The following is a 21151-nucleotide window of genomic DNA, read 5'->3' on the forward strand; positions in this document are numbered from 1 at the left end:
AAGCTGTTTGACATCTCCGGCTTACAGAAAGCGGAGTTATGTTTGCCCTTACTAGGTGGGAGCTGTCCGCTCTCACCAAGCAAACAGCCAACTCCCGAGGGTGGGCACCTTGAGAGGTAACAGGAGCTGGTCCTATGGGGTGGTGGAAACCAGGGCAATAAATGGATTCACAGGGGGCCATGCGACCCCCATCCGTCATAAAACCTTGCCCTTGGGAGGTGGTGAGGACAGGGCTCAGCGGAGGATGTGCAATACAGCTGGTGGAAAACATGCTAAGTGCGTATGTCGGTTTGGCCAGCCTAAGCCAGCCGGCCAAACCATCATGCGCACATATGGTGCAGCAACCATTCCTCGTTCCTCTTAATCGCGTGGTCCCAGCCCCTGCCCTAACATGGAGCTTGCAGGCATACTATAAACTAAATGGTAAGGTTTTATGATGGATGGGGGCCACATGGCCCCCTGAGGAGCCATTTATTGCCCTGGTGTCCACCACGTCACAGGGCCAGCTCCTGTTACCTCTCAAGGTGCCCACCCTCGGGAGGTAGCTGTTTGCTTGGTGGGAGCTGACAGCTCCCACCTAGCAAGAGCAAACATAACTCTGCAGACCCCTACCCTCATTTATTTCAGCCCCCCTTAAATATAATGAATTGCCCCAGGGAGGTGGCGCTGCCTGGGGCTGCAGGGGAGGACACAACCCGCATTGATTTTATATGTTTTGCCCCGGGAAGATGGCGGTCCCCGGGTGGCCCACCCGCATTGATATTATTAAGTGCCCCAGGGAGGTGGTAGTCCCCGAGGTTGCAGAGGGGGACGTGCTGGCACCTTTGCAATAATTTAACTTCATTAGCTCTGGGGAGGTGGCATTCCCCAGGGCTCACGTGCATACCTATTTAAAGTGCCCCGGGTAGGTGGCGGTTGCGGGGAGCTTACAAGCAAAAGAGGGGGGCCAGTGCGTAACCCTCCTTTATATAATTGCTCATTCCACCAGGACCTGGCATACCCTGGGCCTAAAGATTGCAGAAGAGCTGTAGCCCGCCCTTCTTTTTTTTGTAATGTTTTTTTCTGGGACTCGGCTGAAGCTTTGTCCCAAGATGGCTGCCAGCATTTCCTGGTTGAAGAATTGGCAGCCAATTATATATAAACAGCGAACTTCAATGGGCAACTGCTTCACTCCCAGCTAAGCCAATTTGGCGGCAGATTGGTGGGAGGAGTCAGTGCTCTAGAGCAGTGATCTACCCTACTAGAAGGAAAAAAACAGCAAAAGGCTTAGATATATTGGTCATGTGTATTTTGTGTGAGAGGACCATGAGATTGATTTGAATGCTTTTCTAACAAGATTGAATAGAAATGATGCAAATCTATAGTTCATAATGCAGTATAGCCAGAGTACTATTGACTTCTTGGGTTTGAGACTTACACTCGTTGATATGGCATTGAATAGTGATTTATTCTGCAAACAAACAGTAGGGAATTTAATTCTTCATGCAGAAAGTTGTCACCCTCCTACTTTAGGAGGTGCATTCCCTATGGTGAGTGTCTTTGGGCCTAAAGGAGTTGTAGCTCTGAACAAGGGTATCAGAAAACCAAGGAAGAAATGGCCATGAGATCACGAGCTAGAAATGATCCACAAAGAACTTTAAAACAAGCAAGTATCAAAGTGGATAATGTAAAGAGAGATGATGCTCTCTTTCAACCACCTCATTCTAAAGAGAAAAAATAAAATCAGGAGCCACACAGGCAAATTCAGAGAAATCCTAAAAAATAGAAAGGACATCCTCACAAAATATTCTGTTCTAGGAGAAAAAAAATAGGGAGTACCTCCACTGTGATGTATCAAAGGAACTTATCATTAAAGGATATGCCAGTGCATAATCACCTCTCCCTGAAAACGACCAATTGGTTGGAACAACAGAGGGTTTCCACCATTGCAGCCGGAGCAAATCTTGTAAGCACAGTCACTTTACAGAGACTGAACAAGAAATGGCACATCCCAAAGAGGATAAAGTGTGGGACTGACTTTGTAGTATACGTCATAGTTTGCCCAAGTGGGTAGTCATACATAGGCTCTATAACCTTCTGTGTAAAGAAGTGTATACTCGAACATGGGAGGGCTATAACCAACACTGATAAGAGTTACAGCACAGCCAGATATTTCCAGGAGGCACACAATGGGGGTTGGACATTAACCAGGTACTTTGGCATAGATTCAGTTCAGAAGCATCCTAGAGGTGGGATTTGCACATCTACATCATGCAGACTTGAGTCTCATTTCATTTTACAGACTGGTTTCATAATTCCATTCGGGATGAATAAGGAAGAGGAGTTACATCCACATCTCAAGACAGAGTATAAGAAGCCTTCGGTTCCACACATGATAGGTGTTTTTATTTTTTTACTTTAGTGTGTAGTTTGGTTTGAATTTAGGTGGAAGAAATTTCTAACAATTACCATGACTGTTGATGACTGAGGGGGAGAGATAGTATTGTTGGAATCATCACCCTCGTGTTGCATTTTGCTTTGAATTATCTTATTTTGTTAACCATCAGTTTGAGATATTAATGTGTGTATATGTTTATCTTTTTACAGTTTCTTGTGGGGTGGAACATGCTGTAGTCCTTAGATTAGCCACATATAAGCAGTTAATCAGCACAGGAGAAAAGAAATGAGATGTCAAGACATCTTTTCTCCTTTTGGACAAGATCAGCAAAAAGTGGAAGCCTTGCAAATTTCTATTGTTGAACTATAATCTGCTAATGATTCCCTAAAGTATAGCATATACGCTGATGTAGTCTGTATGTATTGAGGATACCACACCCTGGATTAACTCCAAAAGCATGTCGAAGGGCCACCTCACTTGAAATAGATAATGTTATACATAGGAGCTTCTAGCAATTGCGAGATATTGTATTGGAATCAATCCTATTAATGTTTAGAGAGTGTGATTGTTCAACTACTTGAAGCTAAATTAGGTTATCCTTTATTACAGAGGCAGAACAACCATGATTACATGCACAATGATTTATTATATATATATTGTTGATTTATGTACTTACTGAACTTTCTCTTATTTAGAGAGCCAATTGGCATCATTAATTATCTAATAATTACTGATACATTTTGAGAAACGTTATTTAAATGGAACTAGTAAAAATGCGGCATTTTAAAACGCTTTGTACATGTCAAAAAAAATAACTGAAGACTTACTATGAGCAGAATGAACAGTAAAAAGAAACATGGTGGTGGAAAACTAGTTGTGACACCAGTAATAGTATTAGGACCATCATTTTCACTGCAGTAGTAGATTTAATATTAGCATGAGTAACAGCTTCAAAATGACTGGTAGGAAAAATACGTTTTTGCCCAAATTTTAATGTTATATTAATTAGAATCATTATAATGTGCAAAAGACTTGGTGCAAGATATATATGTCATTTAAAAACATTTTAAAACAATAGGCAAAGTGCAAGCTCAAAGGTGTACAGTAGAAAAATATTTTCATAAGCGTAAAACAAGTTAAGAGTAAGTGGTAGTTAAAAACTTTATGGTTCAGCTAAATGTTCAGTGTCCACAGAATCATTTTGCAGGAGGGGGTGTGATTTGGTTTGTGTCAATGTGGCAGTTAAATGGCTTTTACCTTCTTCAGGACCTCTCTACTCCTTGAAGGCATTTTACAGTGTGGGAAATTATTCTCTGGTTGAGTTGAGGCCGGTCAAAATGGCTTGTCTACAGGAGCGCACCTCTGTTTGAGACGCCTTGTTGTTGGAAAGGCACTGGATAGATTGGCTCAACTCCCCAGCTTGATTCTAACCCAAGTATTGGAATATTGGTTTTCAATTGCTTTCACAGAAAGGGGGGATACACCACATATTTAGCTTTTCCCAGAGCCTTTTGCAATTTACACAGTCAAAGGCAGCTTGATAATTGATAAATCAGAGGTAGAGAGGCAGTTTTAGAAATTTTGGAGGAGTCGAAGATGATTGAGATAGCCATTGCATTTGTAATGGTTCTGATTTTCCATGTGAAGTCTGTCTGGTTGGGAGGAATAATGGAGTTCAAGTGGCCCAATCGCTGAGAATCTTAAGTAGTATCCGGCGTAGTATTTCCCCTTATTTTCAATGAGGGGTATTAACCTGTAGTTCCCTGGCTCGCGTTTGATGCCTCCTTTGAAGATGGGAGAAATTATCGGGCCTCTCCATATGGCTGGGATCGTTGCTCCTGTTAAAACATGATTATAAAGTGGCACCATTGCTTCAGCCTATTTTGTGGGGTCCATCTTATAGATGACCTGTGGGGATACCATTTGGTCCTGGTGCTACTTTGATATCTGCCGGAGTATCTCGTTGGTAGTAATGATGGACGTGCTGCCTGTCACCAACATTGGCTTCGCTACTAGTTCAGCTCCCTGCGAGTAGTCGACCCCAGAGTTTTGTACGGTTGCATTTGTGTCAATTTGCGAGTTGACGTGGGCATAAAGGTAGACAGTCCAGGCTTCTTCTGAGATGCTGGATTCTGATCTGCAGTGGGCAGGGTTTTTTAGGGCATTCACCGTTTTCTAGAACATGTTAGAGTTGTGGTCCCAGATGAGTTTAGCTCAGATTATTCTCTGGTTGAGTTGAGGCAGGCCAAAATGGTTTGTCTACAGGAGCGCACGCCTAACTGATTCCGAAGAGGGCAAAGCCATTTTTAACATACACCAACTTGTGGTCCTTAAGTTCCCAGATGAGTTTAGCCCAGAAAGTCTACGTATTTTACCTCTTAATGATACATATTGCTTGTTTGAATTCTTATTCGGTAGCCCTCAGGTTGGTGGCATGTGTTTAATTAAGTGGAGACTGGCAGACTATTCAAAGGGCCCTGTTGACTTTCCACTTTAATTGTTTTAGCACGCCAGCCTTATTTAGTTTTTAGCTGTTCAGCAGAATAGGCTTGAGTTTCACCCTAACTGGGTTTACTTTTGTAGCAATCTATTTCACAAAGGTATTGATGAATGCCTCCCATTGCTCTCTAACTGAGTGAGCATTTTAGTTGTTGAGAATGTAGCAGGTGCTGTTCAGATTCTTGTGCCAAAGTCCCTATTGTGTCAGAGGACCATTTACTCTTTCTAGATCAATCGAGTAAATGGACCCTGTGGGTTCTGTTGTCGGTTTGTTCTCGGTCAGATTGCAGGCAAGTTACAGCTCCTGGGGAAGATGATCACTTTCAAAACTTAGTCCTATTTTAAAGGAGAAGACTGAGTTTAGCAGGAGGAGGGATAGCAGTCCTTTTGTTGATTAAAATGAGAGGGCCGAGGGGCAGTTGAAGTGGCTGTTTAGGACTCCCAAATCAAGGTGCTCTAGTCTGCCAAGCAAAATGTGGCCTTTTGAGTCGCTCTTTGCTAGGTTTATTAGAGCCTGTTTTGGGATTTCACACTGGAGGTCCTGACCTTTATGACTTAATTTCTTGTTGACTGGCCAAGCAATCTCATTTTGAAATCTCCTGTCACTATTAGCAGCAAACATGGGTGTAACCCCCCCCCCCTTTAAAGATGTTTCAATTCATTTTTTCGCCAACTCCCCTCGGTCCTTGCACACAGGTGGGGCATAGATGTTTATTAATGTCGCTGCCTGTTCCTTCCCATTATTTTCAAGTGTCAGGTGCAATACTTGGAGTTTTTCAGAATCTGCTGTTAGTTCCTTGCTCCTCCCTTTAAGTGCTGTCAACAGGTATGCTCCTAGACCATCTTTGGTTGGGACAAATTTTTCATCCTTGATGGCTGGGATCAGGCTATGGGATAGCCAGGGATTGAGACTGGCTCCAGGGCTCAGGTTTCCTGCAGAGCTATAACTGTTTAGGCTTGGAGGTATCTTAGTGTTTCGGGTCTGCTAGCTTGTCCCTCGGCTGTGAATGTTCCATGAGCAAAGTCATAGTTTGGATGTCCTCTGACACAGTCATGTCTCTTTGGCGTCATTTCACATCGTAGGTAGATTTTGGGTGATTGTTTCTGTGATCCACCCCCATTCGCTCCTAGAAGTCTCCCCTCTGCGTTGAATTATTGGGTGAGTGTTTGGGTCTGGGCGTTTGTCTTTATTTGCTTTCAATGGTGATGCCCCTTCCTGAGGACCAAGTAGGGCATTGGGAGGAGTGTTGTGTTCTCTATCTGAGCGTCTTTGGACCTCCTCAGAGGGCGGGGATACCCTGGTTCACAAAAGGTTTCCACATAGCACCCCAGTCCATACATTGTTTGCTTCATTTAGGACTTTCTGAGCTCTTTCAGTGGATCTCCAAGTGACCTTGGTTGAGTCACAGTGGTGCCCTAGTTCTGGAATGATAAACTGGACAGACTCAATTTTGGCTGAAGGGACCCCTGCAGTTGAGGGAATCTACCGTAGCAATCTGATTATATTCCCTCGGTTTAAAATATCTTCATTTCTATTTGAGTGATATTTTGAGTGGAACAAAGTTACACTTGGTGGTCCTTTTGGGGGATTATTTGGTGTGCTCTTCTCCACAGGTGTCAAACAGGTTATGGCTCCATAGGGCTGGTCACTGTTGGGGGCAGATGAACCCTGGGAAAACTTGAAATTAATGGATCTGCTCGAAGGTGGTTGTCTTTTAATGACGTGAACAAAATCTAGCTTAGGAGGTTCTATGTTACCTCCCCTGCCAAGAGGGTCCTTGTCAATTCTTTTTTCCTGCTGTTTAATGTGGGACACCTCTTTGTCTTGGGTCGTTTGAGATAGGCCATCCCCTGCCATGATGTTGAGAACCTTTTTTTTAAAAGAAGAGAGTGCTTTTACGATTCACTGTTCCGAGGTTTGGTAGTGGTGGGTTTGCTTTTCAGAATTATCTTGGCATCTGTGACTGGCAGCAAAGGTGCCTAGCCCTTGGATGGGGGTTTGTGGTGTCTTGTCCTAATCACCATTTGGGTCCAGAGGGCAATTAACAATTTCTGGAATGCGAGCTGCGGGATGGTTTGACATGTGTATCTCTGGGGCATGATCTGGGACCAATGCAGAAATACTAGTGCAGACCCTTTGGATCTCAGTGACTGGGCTTGATGGCTTAGGGAGATGCTTTTCATTAGTGACTTGTTCTGAAGATGCCCCAGTCAATTGTGAAGGATCTCTGCTGTGTCCTCCAATTTTGGGACCAGGCTTTTCAAACATGGCATGGTTCCATAGCTACATTATTTTTAGGAGAAAATGTATTTAGTGATTTGTGGTTTTGGCCTCTTTTAGATTTTGTTTTATTTCCTACTGCCGCCGTGGGGTGGGCTTCTCCTTTACTGGATGATTGAATTGGCATAAGTTTGTCCCTTCTGATGGCTACCCCTGAAGCTATTCCATTCTTAGTCTCTACTTTTATCCACGCTGCCTTGCCTTCTTCTGGTGGGCTTCCTGTTGTTGGGGTCCCGATTGAGCTGGACCAATATTCTGGGAGGGGCAGTGCAGGTTCATCCGCTGTGGATTTTGTTTGCAGGACCATCCGCAGTGGATTTTGTTTGCTCGATTGCCAAGGTGTCCCTGCTTCCAGCTTTGCCTATCTCCCATGAGGATGGTTCCTCGTTTGCTTTTGGATTGTTAATTGCTTTTAAATCCTCAATTGCCCCTTCCAGGAACTCAGGTAGTGTGCTCTGCTTCTCCAGGTCTGGGGAGAACGTGCATCTAGGGGTAAGTTTCATTGTTTTATCTTGAACCCTTTTGATTATCATATTCAGGTAGGTAATTTTGCATTCATTTCCAGCAATGTGGGCTGCTATGGTGTTCAATACCTTAATTTATATGTCCATTTTAACTGAGTGGTATACCAAGGCATCGACCATTGATTGAATGGTTTTCAACATGGAAGGCCAAATGCTTTTATGCGGCTGGTTCGATTGCTTTATCATGTTTCCCGGGGGATATACTCCTGGGTGTTGGTGGTGTTTCCTCTGCTCCATCTTTATCGTCTGTTGAGCGTTTATGATCTTTCTCTGACATGTAAGAGGCCAGCAGTTCATTCCGCTCTTCTTGTGTTAGGTCAGAGAATTTCATTCCTGCTTCTGCATCTGTAGCATTATTTGCTGGAGGTGAGCTGTTTTGAGCCGTGTCAGCCGTTCCTCTGCTATTTGGTCTTCTTGATCTTTCCCCCACCTCCTAATGAGTTAAATAGTTTGCCGATTTTGGGGGGGACTTCTTCCTAAGCCGAGCCCTGCCGTGCAGCCTGTTGGCTGGAACGTTGATTGGCGGGGGCTCTAATTTAAGATCTCAGATTTGCTGGCTGTCTTGCATTTGCTTGGGTCAATTTTGTACCCTATTACTGGACTGTTTGAGCTGTTTTCCATAGGAGCCTGCTCCTGTCTTGACTCTGAGGGCTGTACAATGCAGCTTCTTCTAGGTGGTCTGGAGTTCCCAGTCATTGACTTACTGTGTCATTGGACACGATGACCATTGTCAGGTGGAGGGACTGGCGCTATTCCAGATTTGCTAAGAGGTGTCTGATTGGAGATTTTTCCTTTCGTTTGGCTGAATATGGTCGGTGTGAGTGGGACTGGCAACCCCATGTTTGGTGTAGTCTTTCTAATGTTCAATCATGGTGGTGATTTTTGGCTGGCCATCGGAGTCCCCGGTTTCACAGACGTTTGCAAGTGGCAGTGCGCGGCAATACGTTTCTTTCATTTGCTTCTGTGCTGTGGTGAATTTATCGATCTCCCTGACCTCATGATTAGTTGTGGCTGTTGAAATTAGTGGTGTGCCCTTGTTTTGTGTACTTGGGTGCTTTCTAGTTCCTTAAGATTCACCACTTGTTTTTTCAGCCCCTGCTCCTGATGCCAGATCCTTTTTGGTTTCTCTTGAGGAGTTATGCCTTGCATACTAGCAACTATATTATGGGGAATGAGAGTGTTAATATTGGTATTTGTCATCATACTTGGTAAACCACTCTTACTATTACAATTACTGTCATAAGACAAATAACACTCTGCCACTAGTAGTAGCTGTTGAAGCATATATTCATTTTATTGGGGAAACCAGCTCTAGTAGCAACAGACGACACAACATCAGCAGTAATAGCAGTAGTATCACTCAAGGCAGCTCTGGTAACTGTAGTGAGGGCACATACTATACTTTAAAATGAGAATATTCTCTGTTAGTCTTTGTATTGATTCAAATGTTACGTTTTTCATTGTGCAAGTGCTAGAGGTTAATGAAATGGAACCGTTAGAAACTGAATTGCTGTAACTGACTGGCTACATTTTTAAAGTACTCAGTGCCCACCATGCTCTCTTGGCCTCCTAATGTAATTACATTTTAGGCGAAAATGCAGTAGATTAAACAACCTCTGTGAATTTGGAAGATGGAACTGGAATTCATGATATAACATATAAGCGAGTTAATTTCTTAGAAGGCAGTATACACAGTGTGGTAAAGTAGCACTGTAAGAGTTTGTGGCATGATATGATCCAAGCATGCCTTATCCAACTCCACTTCTCAGCCAGTGTCATAGTTGTTTGCTTGGTGTGGTCACTTGCAGGAATTGAAATATGCACCAAATGAAAAGCAGAACATAATACCTGAGAAATAAACAGTTTGGAAAGTTCCTGATACTCCGCACTGGACTTGTCACTCAGTTCCACCTTATATTTTTCTCCAGGAAGGTAAATGCTGAATTCAACCATCTGCTCTGCTATCAACTTCACGGGCCTCTGGGTCACCTGCTCAATTTCATTGTTGATCTGTTAAAAAATAAGCCACGGACAAGGGTTGACCTCTTTAATACATTATACATTCAAATTAAAGCAGCAATCAATGCAATTATCTTTGGGACTAAAAATAACGGAATATCGGGTGTGTCTCCCTCCCATATTTTCATAATTTTTAACAGCCTCTGTATGAGTTCTGTCATCTTGCCTTCTTCGTACCAGTAAGGATGTCAAAAAACAAGATGGCAACTTGCTTACAGACTGTTATTTGGCATGGAAGGATACACTACTTTCATTTATCTACTGTTGCCATCTTGTAGTCATCAGTTCTTACTTTCTTCTAATGTCCTTTAGCTATCTAAGTGTTTTTCCACAGTAAACGCTACCCCAAAGTTTGTAGTGGTAGACTATCCACATGTCAACCATACCTCTTCTAAGCAGCTCTAATTAATGGGAGAAAACATTTAACTATTGGGAAGCAAAGGTCATATATGCAACATATTATATGCTAATGGCACTGAGATATTGGGAGGTATATGTACAGAGAGTCTGGGTACCCTGAATTTGTACACAGTTCATAAATTGTGTGTCTGTACACAAAACATACATGAGAAGTGTGTAGGAGGGTATTTTGGTGCAGGATACAGAAATCGCAAAAATATGTACGAGCAGAGTACAAAACTGCCACAAACACATGTAGAACTTGTGTTAAAAGGGGATGCAGATAACATGCAGAACCTGTGTTGAAAGGATATGGAGAAAATAGTTACTAGGATACCTAGAAGAAGAAATACACAGACAAGGCATTGATATCAAATGTGTGTGTAGGCCCATTGGTGGAAGGATTATATGTGAAGCACACGGTGGGCCTGATTCACTACTATTTTTATTCCCGCACTCGGGGAAGAGATCCAGCCAGAGAGCAGGCATAACGATAGTACTCGTAAATGCCCTTTGTTTTATTCTCAAAGTTGTAAACTTAAATGTTTGGAGCTTTGTGAATTGGGCCCATGGTTTGTAACGAGAATTGAAAAGGAATAAATATGGTAATGGTTTTGAGGTGTGGCACACAAGAGCACAACACTCATGGCCCTCTCAGGGATCACGGTAGCAGGTCATCATCTCTTGTTCTCTCACTCATACATGTCCACAATAAATAAAAAAGAAACACAAAGAAAGCTTACAATATTAATTGAAACTCTCATGCTCTATTATGGAGCAACTGTGCTGCAATTAGAAAGCATATGCACATCAACAATGTGATTAGCATTATTAGGAGACGGTACACAATAAAAGACCTGTCATATTAGATGACAAATATGCCTAAGCCTATCCTCATCATGGAAAACAATTATATATAATAGATCTCTGGGATTAGTAGTGAACCCTGTACCTGGCTTACATAGGTAGATGTTCTCGCCTCTCAGGACCTTTGCTCTGCAAGTATGTCTGCGCTCTGTGTGTTTTCAAAACATCAATTTCCAAGTTATATGATAAAAGTGGGTGTGCAGGGGGCATGGCAGCCATCATGGCTGCGAGGACATATTTCCGATCAGCCCTACGATGAGCCCAGCGAGTCAGATCGTTTCGCTTCACTGCACCCGGTGGAAACATCCAGGAATGCCATTGCCAAGCAAGCGAGCATAAGCGGACCCTTCAGGAAGACCTTTATTGAGCAGAGAGGTGTGGCGTCCATCTCCAGACTGCAACAGCAGACCCGCTGATTGACGCCAATGCGTCGCCATGCGGATGTTAGGAACCTAGATCAAGTGGCTTCCATATGACTGGATCCAGCGGAGGACTGCGACCCTAAGTGATGGATTGCTGACCTGGGGGGCCTTGATCCCACCACGTGAGTGAGAAGTTTGAGTCGCGGTCACAGTGTGGATTGTCAACACTCATGGGGAGACATGATTGAATGGGACTTTGTTCAGCTGGCCTACCTGGGTTCCTATAACTGGCCCGTGCTCCACTGCGGTCGGCCTGAACTTGTGACTTTTTCCCGGTCCGGCACAACCAGATATCCACAGTTGGCTCTCTATGCCTTTTATCGCTATTTTTACAGGAATCTTTGAAACTGAATTTTACTATTTTAGCCCCACATATAAGTACCTTGAAGAGATATATATATTCAATTAATGTATATTTGGAATATAGAATCTATATTTAATTGCATCTGACATCACAATGTTGTGGTACTTAATATTTTGGCTAAAATACTTAACAGGACAATATTTTTTACTTAATATTCTCTGATATAACCATATCTATATGTCATGAGTGTAAAGACGGAAATAGATGCTTGATTGTCTCAGACAGGAGTTGAGGGAATTCCTCTATGAAGTGTAGAGTGTAGAGAGAAAAGAAAAGTATCAACTCTTCAGATGCTCACTGTTGAAGGTGCAAAGAGCTAGATAGTGAGTTTTACAGATGTATTTCCTGAGAACGATGGTTGAGATATAATTTATACTACATAAATTATACCATGTCAGGGCTGTACTACTAAAACACATCCATTTCTCCAGCAGTTTCAGGGTAGAGGTTTGGTTGACTGTGTCAAATGCAACCTGTCACAGGTTTCGATGAATTAGCAGATATGAATCACCCTTATCCAGGATGAGCAGCGCATGATGCAAAAAGAATTTGAACATCTGGCAGTCTCTGCATCTAGGCCTAAAACCTGATTGGAAGTCATCCACATGTTTATTTCCAGCTATAAACTGATTAAAAAATTGTTTTGTGGAGGACTGTACAACTTTTACTAGAAAGAGGAAGTTTAATGGGGCCTATGTTGTGTGGCTTTTGGGGATCAAGTTTCTGGCTTCTTGAGAAACATTTTCATTTGTCTATTTTTCAATCTATCAAGGTGTATGGCTTACTTATGACAGAGTTATTCACCTCAGTTGGATATGGAATAAAGGAGACAGTTATGTATTTGACGATTCTAACCTAAATCTGGTTAATGATTTGAAAAGATTGTTTAAGACTTGCAATACTGAATAACAAATAAGAGAGTGGGATCTCCTTGAAGGATTACCATTTATCTGTTGTTTGTTCTGGTGAAGGCACTATTGACTCAATTATAGAGATAGAGAGACCAATCTCTTACTCTTTGAATTTATGGTTGAAGAAGCTGGAGAAATTTTCGCCGTTTTCTTTAGAATCGATAATTTCAAAAGTATAAAGCAGGGCTGATTGACTTGACTGATCGCAAAGAGCTTCTTGGATCAAATTTGTTTCTATTTTTTAAAGGAAGAAGCTTTTGCCTTGAAAATGTATAATGTTATCATTTTGTTGTCTGCATTTAAGTCTAAGAATTTTTAAGGTTTCTGTTTTGGTATTTTTGTACGATTAATGGGAATATCTTGTACTTCAAGATTTGATCAACAGCAACAAGATGTATATAAATATTCAGTGCAAAGGAAATATTTAGAATGTGTAATGTTCTATGTACTGTGTATGTATATATGGTGCATATAAGAATATGGGCTAAAAATTTTGGAAAGCACTAATGATTTATGTTACAAAACATTTTGAATGTACACTACAGGAGAGATGAGTTTGTGTAGAGCGTGTTTTGTTCTGAATTCTGATGGATATATATACTATTTGTATAATTGAATATTGTATTTTTTCCAGTTTTGGTGTGGTGTATTCATTATTTAGTTTTTGGTGTGTGTATGTAATTTTCACAGCCCTGATGAAGTTACCTTTGGGAATGAAAAGCGTTGACTGAGCTGTCTTTAAATTTATAATTGATGTATCTGCGCAACAACTGATTCTATCTATGATTGGTTTCAGATTAATTTGGGAACCCTAAGAAGTTGGATTGGAGCTCTAATCTCTTCTAATAATTTACTAAAAACTAGAGACTCACATTGAATTGTCAAGTTTTTGAGCAATTCTTCCTAAATATTTTTCTAATATACTGTTCAAAGATGGGACATTTTGACTGCAGAGCTTCACATTGGATAAGCATCACTAATAGATCTGTAAATAGTGTGTATATGCAAATGTCATAGCTGCCTTTTCATATAAGTATCGCTGTTGAAGGGATATGATGTCAGAGTTGTTCGAACATCAGCGATTTCTGTCATTACCGTTTTAAAGTGCTATACCAAGTGCCATACCAATGAATTAATATCCTGGTCTGTTTGTGAGTCCATTTGTTTTACAGAGATCTAATATCGGAAGGCTGATAGGTTAATGTCCTAAAGGGCCTCTGATCTACACCCTTGTTGTTTTTATTCTTGATAGGATGTTTTAATGCAGAGGAGAATAAAAGGTAATGTTCTGTGCATAACCACCATTTCTAAGCCTATGTCTGCCTCCTGATGTGGGCACAGGATCACCTACGCTGGTGGTAAGAGGTGTTCTAATACTGGTTGAAAGCCACTTGTTGGCCAGGATTTTGGCATAGAGAGAAACACCTAGTTAACTCTTCCAGGAAAGCCAAAGGGAGAAAGAGTACTTAAAAAGAACATCCTGCACAGGGGAAGTCTCATTTGAATGGGTTGTGCGGCAGAAAAGCAAAGAGTCTGAGTCAGAAATGCTCTTGATCAGAAAAGTATTTCCACTGAAGGGGTGAGGGATATTCGTCAGCAGAATAAATCATTACCGTTAAATGCTGGATTCAAAAGAAACAAGGTACTACTACCTATTGAACGAGGCAATCTATATCAGTATAGACACTTCCTGTTATAGGTAATTCAAATTGTTCCCAGGCTGCGTTAAAACAGATTCACACACCAGAAAGAGCATCTCAGTGAGAAACAGATCCCAGCTTAGTAAAGGCAGACGGGATCACAGTAGACCATGTCATTTAGAGGGGCGGATTCTATATCAGAATCAGATCTTCAAGTTGAAGGCTGGACTCCCCTTTGAAAGAGGACGTCTGTGTGTCAGAACAGGAACTCCCTCTAACTGTAGAAGTCTGTATCAGAATAAAGCTTACAGGTAGATGGAGGACAGTTTGGTTAAAAACAGACCTTCCACTTTGAAATAGGCTATTTTAAAATTTACGCCACAGAGTTAGTTGTCAGCTAGACAGATAGGAAGCTTGAAAGAACCCAGTCATTAAGTTTCATCTATTGATGTTACCGACAGACAACCCACTCTGTTGTAAACATGTCCACAAAAAATGGTTATAAGATCTCCGTACATTGGGTTTTGAAAGTACATTTCAGATTCAAAAGCAAAGCATGCTCTGTCTCTCCAGTGTTTGCATTTCACCATATTATACCAGTAATGTAAAAGGAGTTATGGGTAGCATTTGTTTAATTTTTAAGTTTGGAACTTCAACTTCAACATTTGCATGAACAAATTGTATAGTCCAGTGTAAATCTGTTTAAAATGTGCTTATTTCCGTCTTCAGCACCACCATCTATAATGTGCATTTTGGAATTCAAACCTTGTGCCATCTTAGTCTAGTTAGTTGATTTATACAAATCTGTATGTGGGAATAAAAGATCTGAATAAGTCCTAACAAATATAATAAGGGTACAGGTACGAATGTCGGCACAGCGGGTCAGAGAATCAGCAAAATTGCATATTCCGTTTGAACATTTGCTGCATAAAACTGAAACAAAAAACAATATGAAGTGAGATGCACATCATTGAGAAATGCTTCCGAAAATGTTGAGGATTTTTGGTCTCCGTTTTTGGACTAGACAGGTTATTAGTCAAGCACAGGCAATGGCTCTGGAGAGGAGTGACTAAGTCTACCTGCTTTATAGTCCATGTCACAGAAGCACAACCATATGAATGGAAGAAAGATCAGAATCCAGGTCCTTGCCAATGCTTTAATTTTTTTTATGTGTGTCCTACTCCCTGGATTTCACTCTGTATGACTAATCTGCTCCAGGACTGGTTTACCTCTGTAGACACACTATGGGGTTCGGGGGCAGGCAACCACAGGGAGCTCGGCGTCCGGGCAGGTCGGGAGGGTGGGGCAGTCCTAGAACTGCCATTGTACATTGAGCTTACATGTGTAGCCCATTATAGCCCAACATTAATACAGGTTTAGGTGACCTGGTAGGAGGGAGATATTTGGCAATTTTTGTATTGTCTTGGAATTTTTCATTGTCTTCTGTGTTTTCACTCTAAGTGAGAATATTATATACTAATAGGCATAGCTTTAGTGTTCCTTGAGCGAAGCCTTCTGGTGCACGAGTCGAGAAAGCAATGTGGCTTCTACAGGAGGCCGTAAGACTTGACATTGAGGTCAGAGGGGAGGCCGCAGTGCCAGCGGCTCCCCCAGCATGGCAGGTATTGGCAGGTGTGGCTGCGGCAGTGGTAGCATGCTCACAGCCGTGAAAGTGGCTGACAGTAGTGTCTACAGAAGCAAGGGTAAGTGGGAGAGACCACACTTTGTCCAGGAGAGCGGCCCCTCGAAATATGGCTAAGATGGGAGCAGGGCCATCCGGCTTGGGCCAGGCATTGCCTCCAGTGGGCATGCCCGCATCTGGGGCATTTACTGGGCAGGCAGCGGCAATGGTAAGATGCTATGGCCTGGGCATCGGTGTTGTTGTAGCTATGATTCTTAAAACAGCAGAGGGACCCTGAATCCAAGAAAAAACTACAACAAGGGAACAACCCGCCAGGGCGAGAACATGAGAGAACAACATGAAAGGGGTGTTCCCAAATAGAACAGATCAAAGTTTAATAAATATTAACAGAATACCCATCAATTCACAAAAAGAGAAAATATATTCAAAAAAAGTTTTTAATTTTCATTTTGACAATCAACACGATTTTTTTGGGATAATAAATAAAGTGATTCCATTTGAACAATGCATAACATTTGGAAAAAATATACGTAATCAGGAACATACAAAAACAATCTAAAAACTAGGACACGCAAGAACACTTCAAAACGGACAGAAGAATAAATCCACTCATACATCAAAACATACCTTTTATACAATCAAATTCATATTCAGACATTCACATCCATATCACTACACACAAGGACAAGAAAAGCGCCGACGCGCGTTTCGGACAAGTGCCAATGAAGGCTTCCTTCATCAGGGCTCACTTCAAATATTGTACAGACAAAAGGAGTAGATATTGTCTGTGACACGGTCCTGACAAGCGGTCCTAGTAGCAGCAAGGCTGTGTGTGGGTATTCTAAAAACCCAGTAATAACGAGGCCTCTTAAATATGTGGCTCACAATCCAAGAGTTTCATCGGTCATGAATAGCGCATATTAGAAAAGGTCCACAAGGGATCCAAATGTACGAGGGCACCAGGAATAAAAGCAGTACAAAGAAATAAATTCCAAGTATCTCAAAACGAATATCAAACAATGATGCTGTAAAGTTAGTAGCACCGGGGCCGCCAGTGAAAAACGACCTTAAAACAACAGAATTGGGCCATCCTTTGAATGAGGTGAGACGAACACCAGGGATATCGTGATCTGGCACAGCTTCAATCCCAGGGAATAAGGGGCCTGAAAAGCGGCCCGGCAGAGCACGTAAAAATGGTGTCCAGGGTCGAAGGAACCGGGAGACTCCTTCACCTGCCCGTGATCTGGCACAGCTTCAATCACCGACCTACCGTATCACAGGCAGGTGAAGGAGTCTCCCGGTTCCTTCGACCCTGGACACCATTTTTACGTGCTCTGCCGGGCCGCTTTTCAGGCCCCTTATTCCCTGGGATTGAAGCTGTGCCAGATCACGATATCCCTGGTGTTCGTCTCACCTCATTCAAAGGATGGCCCAATTCTGTTGTTTTAAGGTCGTTTTTCACTGGCGGCCCCGGTGCTACTAACTTTACAGCATCATTGTTTGATATTCGTTTTGAGATACTTGGAATTTATTTCTTTGTACTGCTTTTATTCCTGGTGCCCTCGTACATTTGGATCCCTTGTGGACCTTTTCTAATATGCGCTATTCATGACCGATGAAACTCTTGGATTGTGAGCCACATATTTAAGAGGCCTCGTTATTACTGGGTTTTTAGAATACCCACACACAGCCTTGCTGCTACTAGGACCGCTTGTCAGGACCGTGTCACAGACAATATCTACTCCTTTTGTCTGCACAATATTTGAAGTGCGCCCTGCTGAAGGAAGCCTTCATTGGCACTTGTCCGAAACGCGCGTCGGCGCTTTTCTTGTCCTTGTGTGTAGTGATATGGATGTGAATGTCTGAATATGAATTTGATTGTATAAAAGGTATGTTTTGATGTATGAGTGGATTTATTCTTCTGTCCGTTTTGAAGTGTTCTTGCGTGTCCTAGTTTTTAGATTGTTTTTGTATGTTCCTGATTACGTATATTTTTTCCAAATGTTATGCATTGTTCAAATGGAATCACTTTATTTATTATCCAAAAAAAATCGTGTTGATTGTCAAAATGAAAATTAAAAACTTTTTTTGAATATATTTTCTCTTTTTGTGAATTGATGGGTATTCTGTTAATATTTATCAAACTTTGATCTGTTCTATTTGGGAACACCCCTTTCATGTTGTTCTCTCACGTTGTTGTAGCTATGGCCACAGGGACACCCGGTGCCCAGGAGGGAAGCACTGCAGCCCTTCCGTGTACACTGTGCAAATATGATGCCACTAGGAGCAGAAATGGGCAAGAGCGGGCATCATCAGCTGAGCTCCAGCTGACTCAAATTCAGTCCGAATCCCCTGAGTTGCTCGCATAGGGAGTGGAATCAGAAGGCCTGAGGCAGTGGGAGGAGGGGTTGGGGTGGGACGATGAGGGTGGTGTCAAGGCTGAAGCAGACCTCTTATGTAAACAGCAGGTGGTGAGGTTTGCGCCACCTACGGAGACACTGCATTAGGCAGATGAGAATGCCCAGGGTGCAAGTGAGGTGCTGTTGAGTCCTGGTACCGACAGGAACAGCAGATTGGGGGGCTTTGATATATTTGGCCACTGGGGGAGGAAGTGAGGGGAGGGGGTAAGGAGAGGGTGGCGCAGCTGGATGCATATTTGGGGAAGGATGGGTTCCTCAGTGGGACAATGAGGGGCTCCAAGCCCAGGGAGCTCGAGGGGGACTTTCAGGGGATGTTGAGCAGGACTTCGTAGAGGTGAGAAGGGATACTTTAGGTTCAGGGAAGGGCCCTGCATCCCCTATAGTAGCGTCCATGCTAGAACGGAGCATGGAGGAGGATGACAGGGATGACGGGCTAATGGAAGGTGAGGATTTCATAGACGCAGCCATTCCGCAGCCCCAGGGAGGTGTGGGGGGGTGGAAGAAGTGCAGACGTCCATGCATGGGAGAGAGGTCATTATGATTGGTATGAAGGCATGGGGGTCCAAATGAAATGTCGAGGCAGGTGCAGGCTACCAGCACAACAGTCTTGTCATCTTTCTTACAGGTTCAGGAGTGGCGCAGATATCTAGATTCAGTAGAGCTGAGAGTGGCTTCTTATCACCGAGGGGAAGAGAGGTCTGGGCCCAGCACAGTTCACCTGATCTTGGTGGGGGATCCCTATGTGGCCAACATACAAAGGTTCAGAATGACCTCATTGGCCCCATCAACTAGAACATCTAGGGTGGCCTCTAGCGGTCCTACTGTGGTGGGCCGGCAAGTAGTGTCGGTGGAGTGGCAGAAATGACTTAATTCAGTCCCCCTGGATGCTGCACGTTGCACTGCGGCTTCAACTTCTTAGTCGGTTTCCAGCCAGGATGGGTGTGCGGGCCACAGTTGGGGGCGAAATTGTGAACCCGCTAGGGGTCACAGTACTAGACTATGAGGATAGTCCAGAAGAAGGTGGAGTGCGGGATGAGGAGCCAGGGAGTGTTGGGGGGCTCAACTAATCCAATGTCAAGTGTGTTACAGGCTAACAAGGAGCGGCTGACGGGTGTTGGAGGAGGAGAGGCCCCTGGTGAGGCAGACTGCAACAGTACGGGCACCGACCTTGGTGCCAGGTAAAGCCAAGGACATAGCAGCAGCATCAAAATTGGTATCCACAGGTGTGGATGGGGTTGTCAAGCTGGGAGAAGGGAGGGAACGTGTACATAAGAGGAAGAATGTGATAGATGTGGGTGTGGGCACCTACGAACGAGACAGTGCCCATGGTAAGCAAAGGGCAGCAAGCAAAATGGTGGTTGGCACAATCACAGAGGCAGGTGGTTGGGGGGCAGAAGAGAAAGATGGACCAGCAAAGCGATCCCAATAAAGAAGTTATCCTACATGGGCGTTACTAAGCCGTTGGGGGCTCATCTCATGTTCGCCACGAAAGAGTGAAGTCGGAGAATGTGGAGAAGGTTAAACTCTTCCATAGAGCGGTGCGCTCCAAGGAGAGTTCAAAAGATGAAGAATATATGCTGGCGAAGTGGCCAAAGATACCCCTCACAATAGAGAATTTGACCGCAGAATTTTTAATCTACACCAGCGGCTACTGCCAAAAATATCCAGAGCACAGCTTGGCCATTTTTAAGTACATGGACGTCTTCCGGAAGGCCCAAATCACAGGGGGTGGCTTGGCCTGGGACCCTGAGGCTTAATGGGGGGGAGCTGGATTTTGATCTCTGGCAGCACACCATGGGGGCAGCAAAATTGGGCATGACAATTTTACAGCAAGAGGCCTGCCAATAGTATATTGCCCCTTTCAAGGGTTGTCCCACCCAGGGGCGGTAGCAAAGTCACAGCCAGGGACTGGGGCACCTGCTGGGATTTTAACAAGGGAATATGCACTCTGGAATATTGCAAATTCTGCCACGAGTGCTCAAAATGTGCGGGCCGACACCCCCTTGTCAACAGATTTTGAGACGCTAGTGGCTACCAGGAACAGGGGATGGGCTGTGGCAGCAGCATGGGTGGCAGTCAAAGGTGCATCAGCAGTGGATGGCTTACAGAATAGCATCAGCAGCGCTGCACTAGGGTTTTGCTTCTGGGAAGTTTGCTGTGATAAATCTGTGATAAGTCATAAATGTTCATTTAGCATGCCACCAAACGTTTGTCGACCAATCACAGCACCCTTTTTCTGCAGTATTCACGGTTTTCTATCCAAGGCCATTTGTACAGAAAAGACTGACTCTCAAAATAGCATAAACAACCTATCAGCATGGTGCAGCCTTCAGGGAAGGCAGGATGAGTGTCAACTTCCGGGCAGGAAAAGCGACGGGATTTGCCAAAGCAAAGGGCGAAGCTGAGGAGGCGGTGAAGTCTCTGATCATCGTTGAGCTTACTCATAGTGCACTGTGGGCTTCTTGATTGGTGACTAAAGAAAGCACTGCAATGAGCTTATAGTTCTGGAGGGTTGTGTGGTGAATATAAAACATCACCCTTAAATTGCCAACAACCACACATACATTTTTGTGCAACTTGAGTGAATTATTGTGAATGAAGACACAGGTGTGTACAGTTTGCGTCTCCATTAATTACTGAACAGCGTGCAGTCAAGAAAATATAAATTCAGGTCTTACTAATTAATAAAATCACGCTGGGGTTTTTCATTTATCGTTTTAGAACAAAATGATTTTTTGCAAAATAAGATTTAACATACTCATTGCACTAACATATTTATTTAGCTC

At 43.2% G+C, this 21151-nt stretch overlaps 1 protein-coding gene across 1 annotated transcript in view; it reads right to left on the reverse strand.

Annotated features, from left to right (window-relative positions):
* The window catches only part of LOC144773831 (interphotoreceptor matrix proteoglycan 2-like), an 896924-nt gene that overhangs the window by 395112 nt on the left and 480661 nt on the right, over positions 1–21151 (reverse strand). Inside the window, exon 6 of the mRNA XM_078658926.1 lies at positions 9530–9691. Within this exon, the coding sequence (XP_078515052.1) occupies positions 9530–9691 (162 nt within the window). The remainder of the gene's footprint in view (positions 1–9529; positions 9692–21151) is intronic.

Source organism: Lissotriton helveticus, chromosome 8, assembly GCF_964261635.1.
Source record: "Lissotriton helveticus chromosome 8, aLisHel1.1, whole genome shotgun sequence".
NCBI lineage: Eukaryota > Metazoa > Chordata > Amphibia > Caudata > Salamandridae > Lissotriton > Lissotriton helveticus.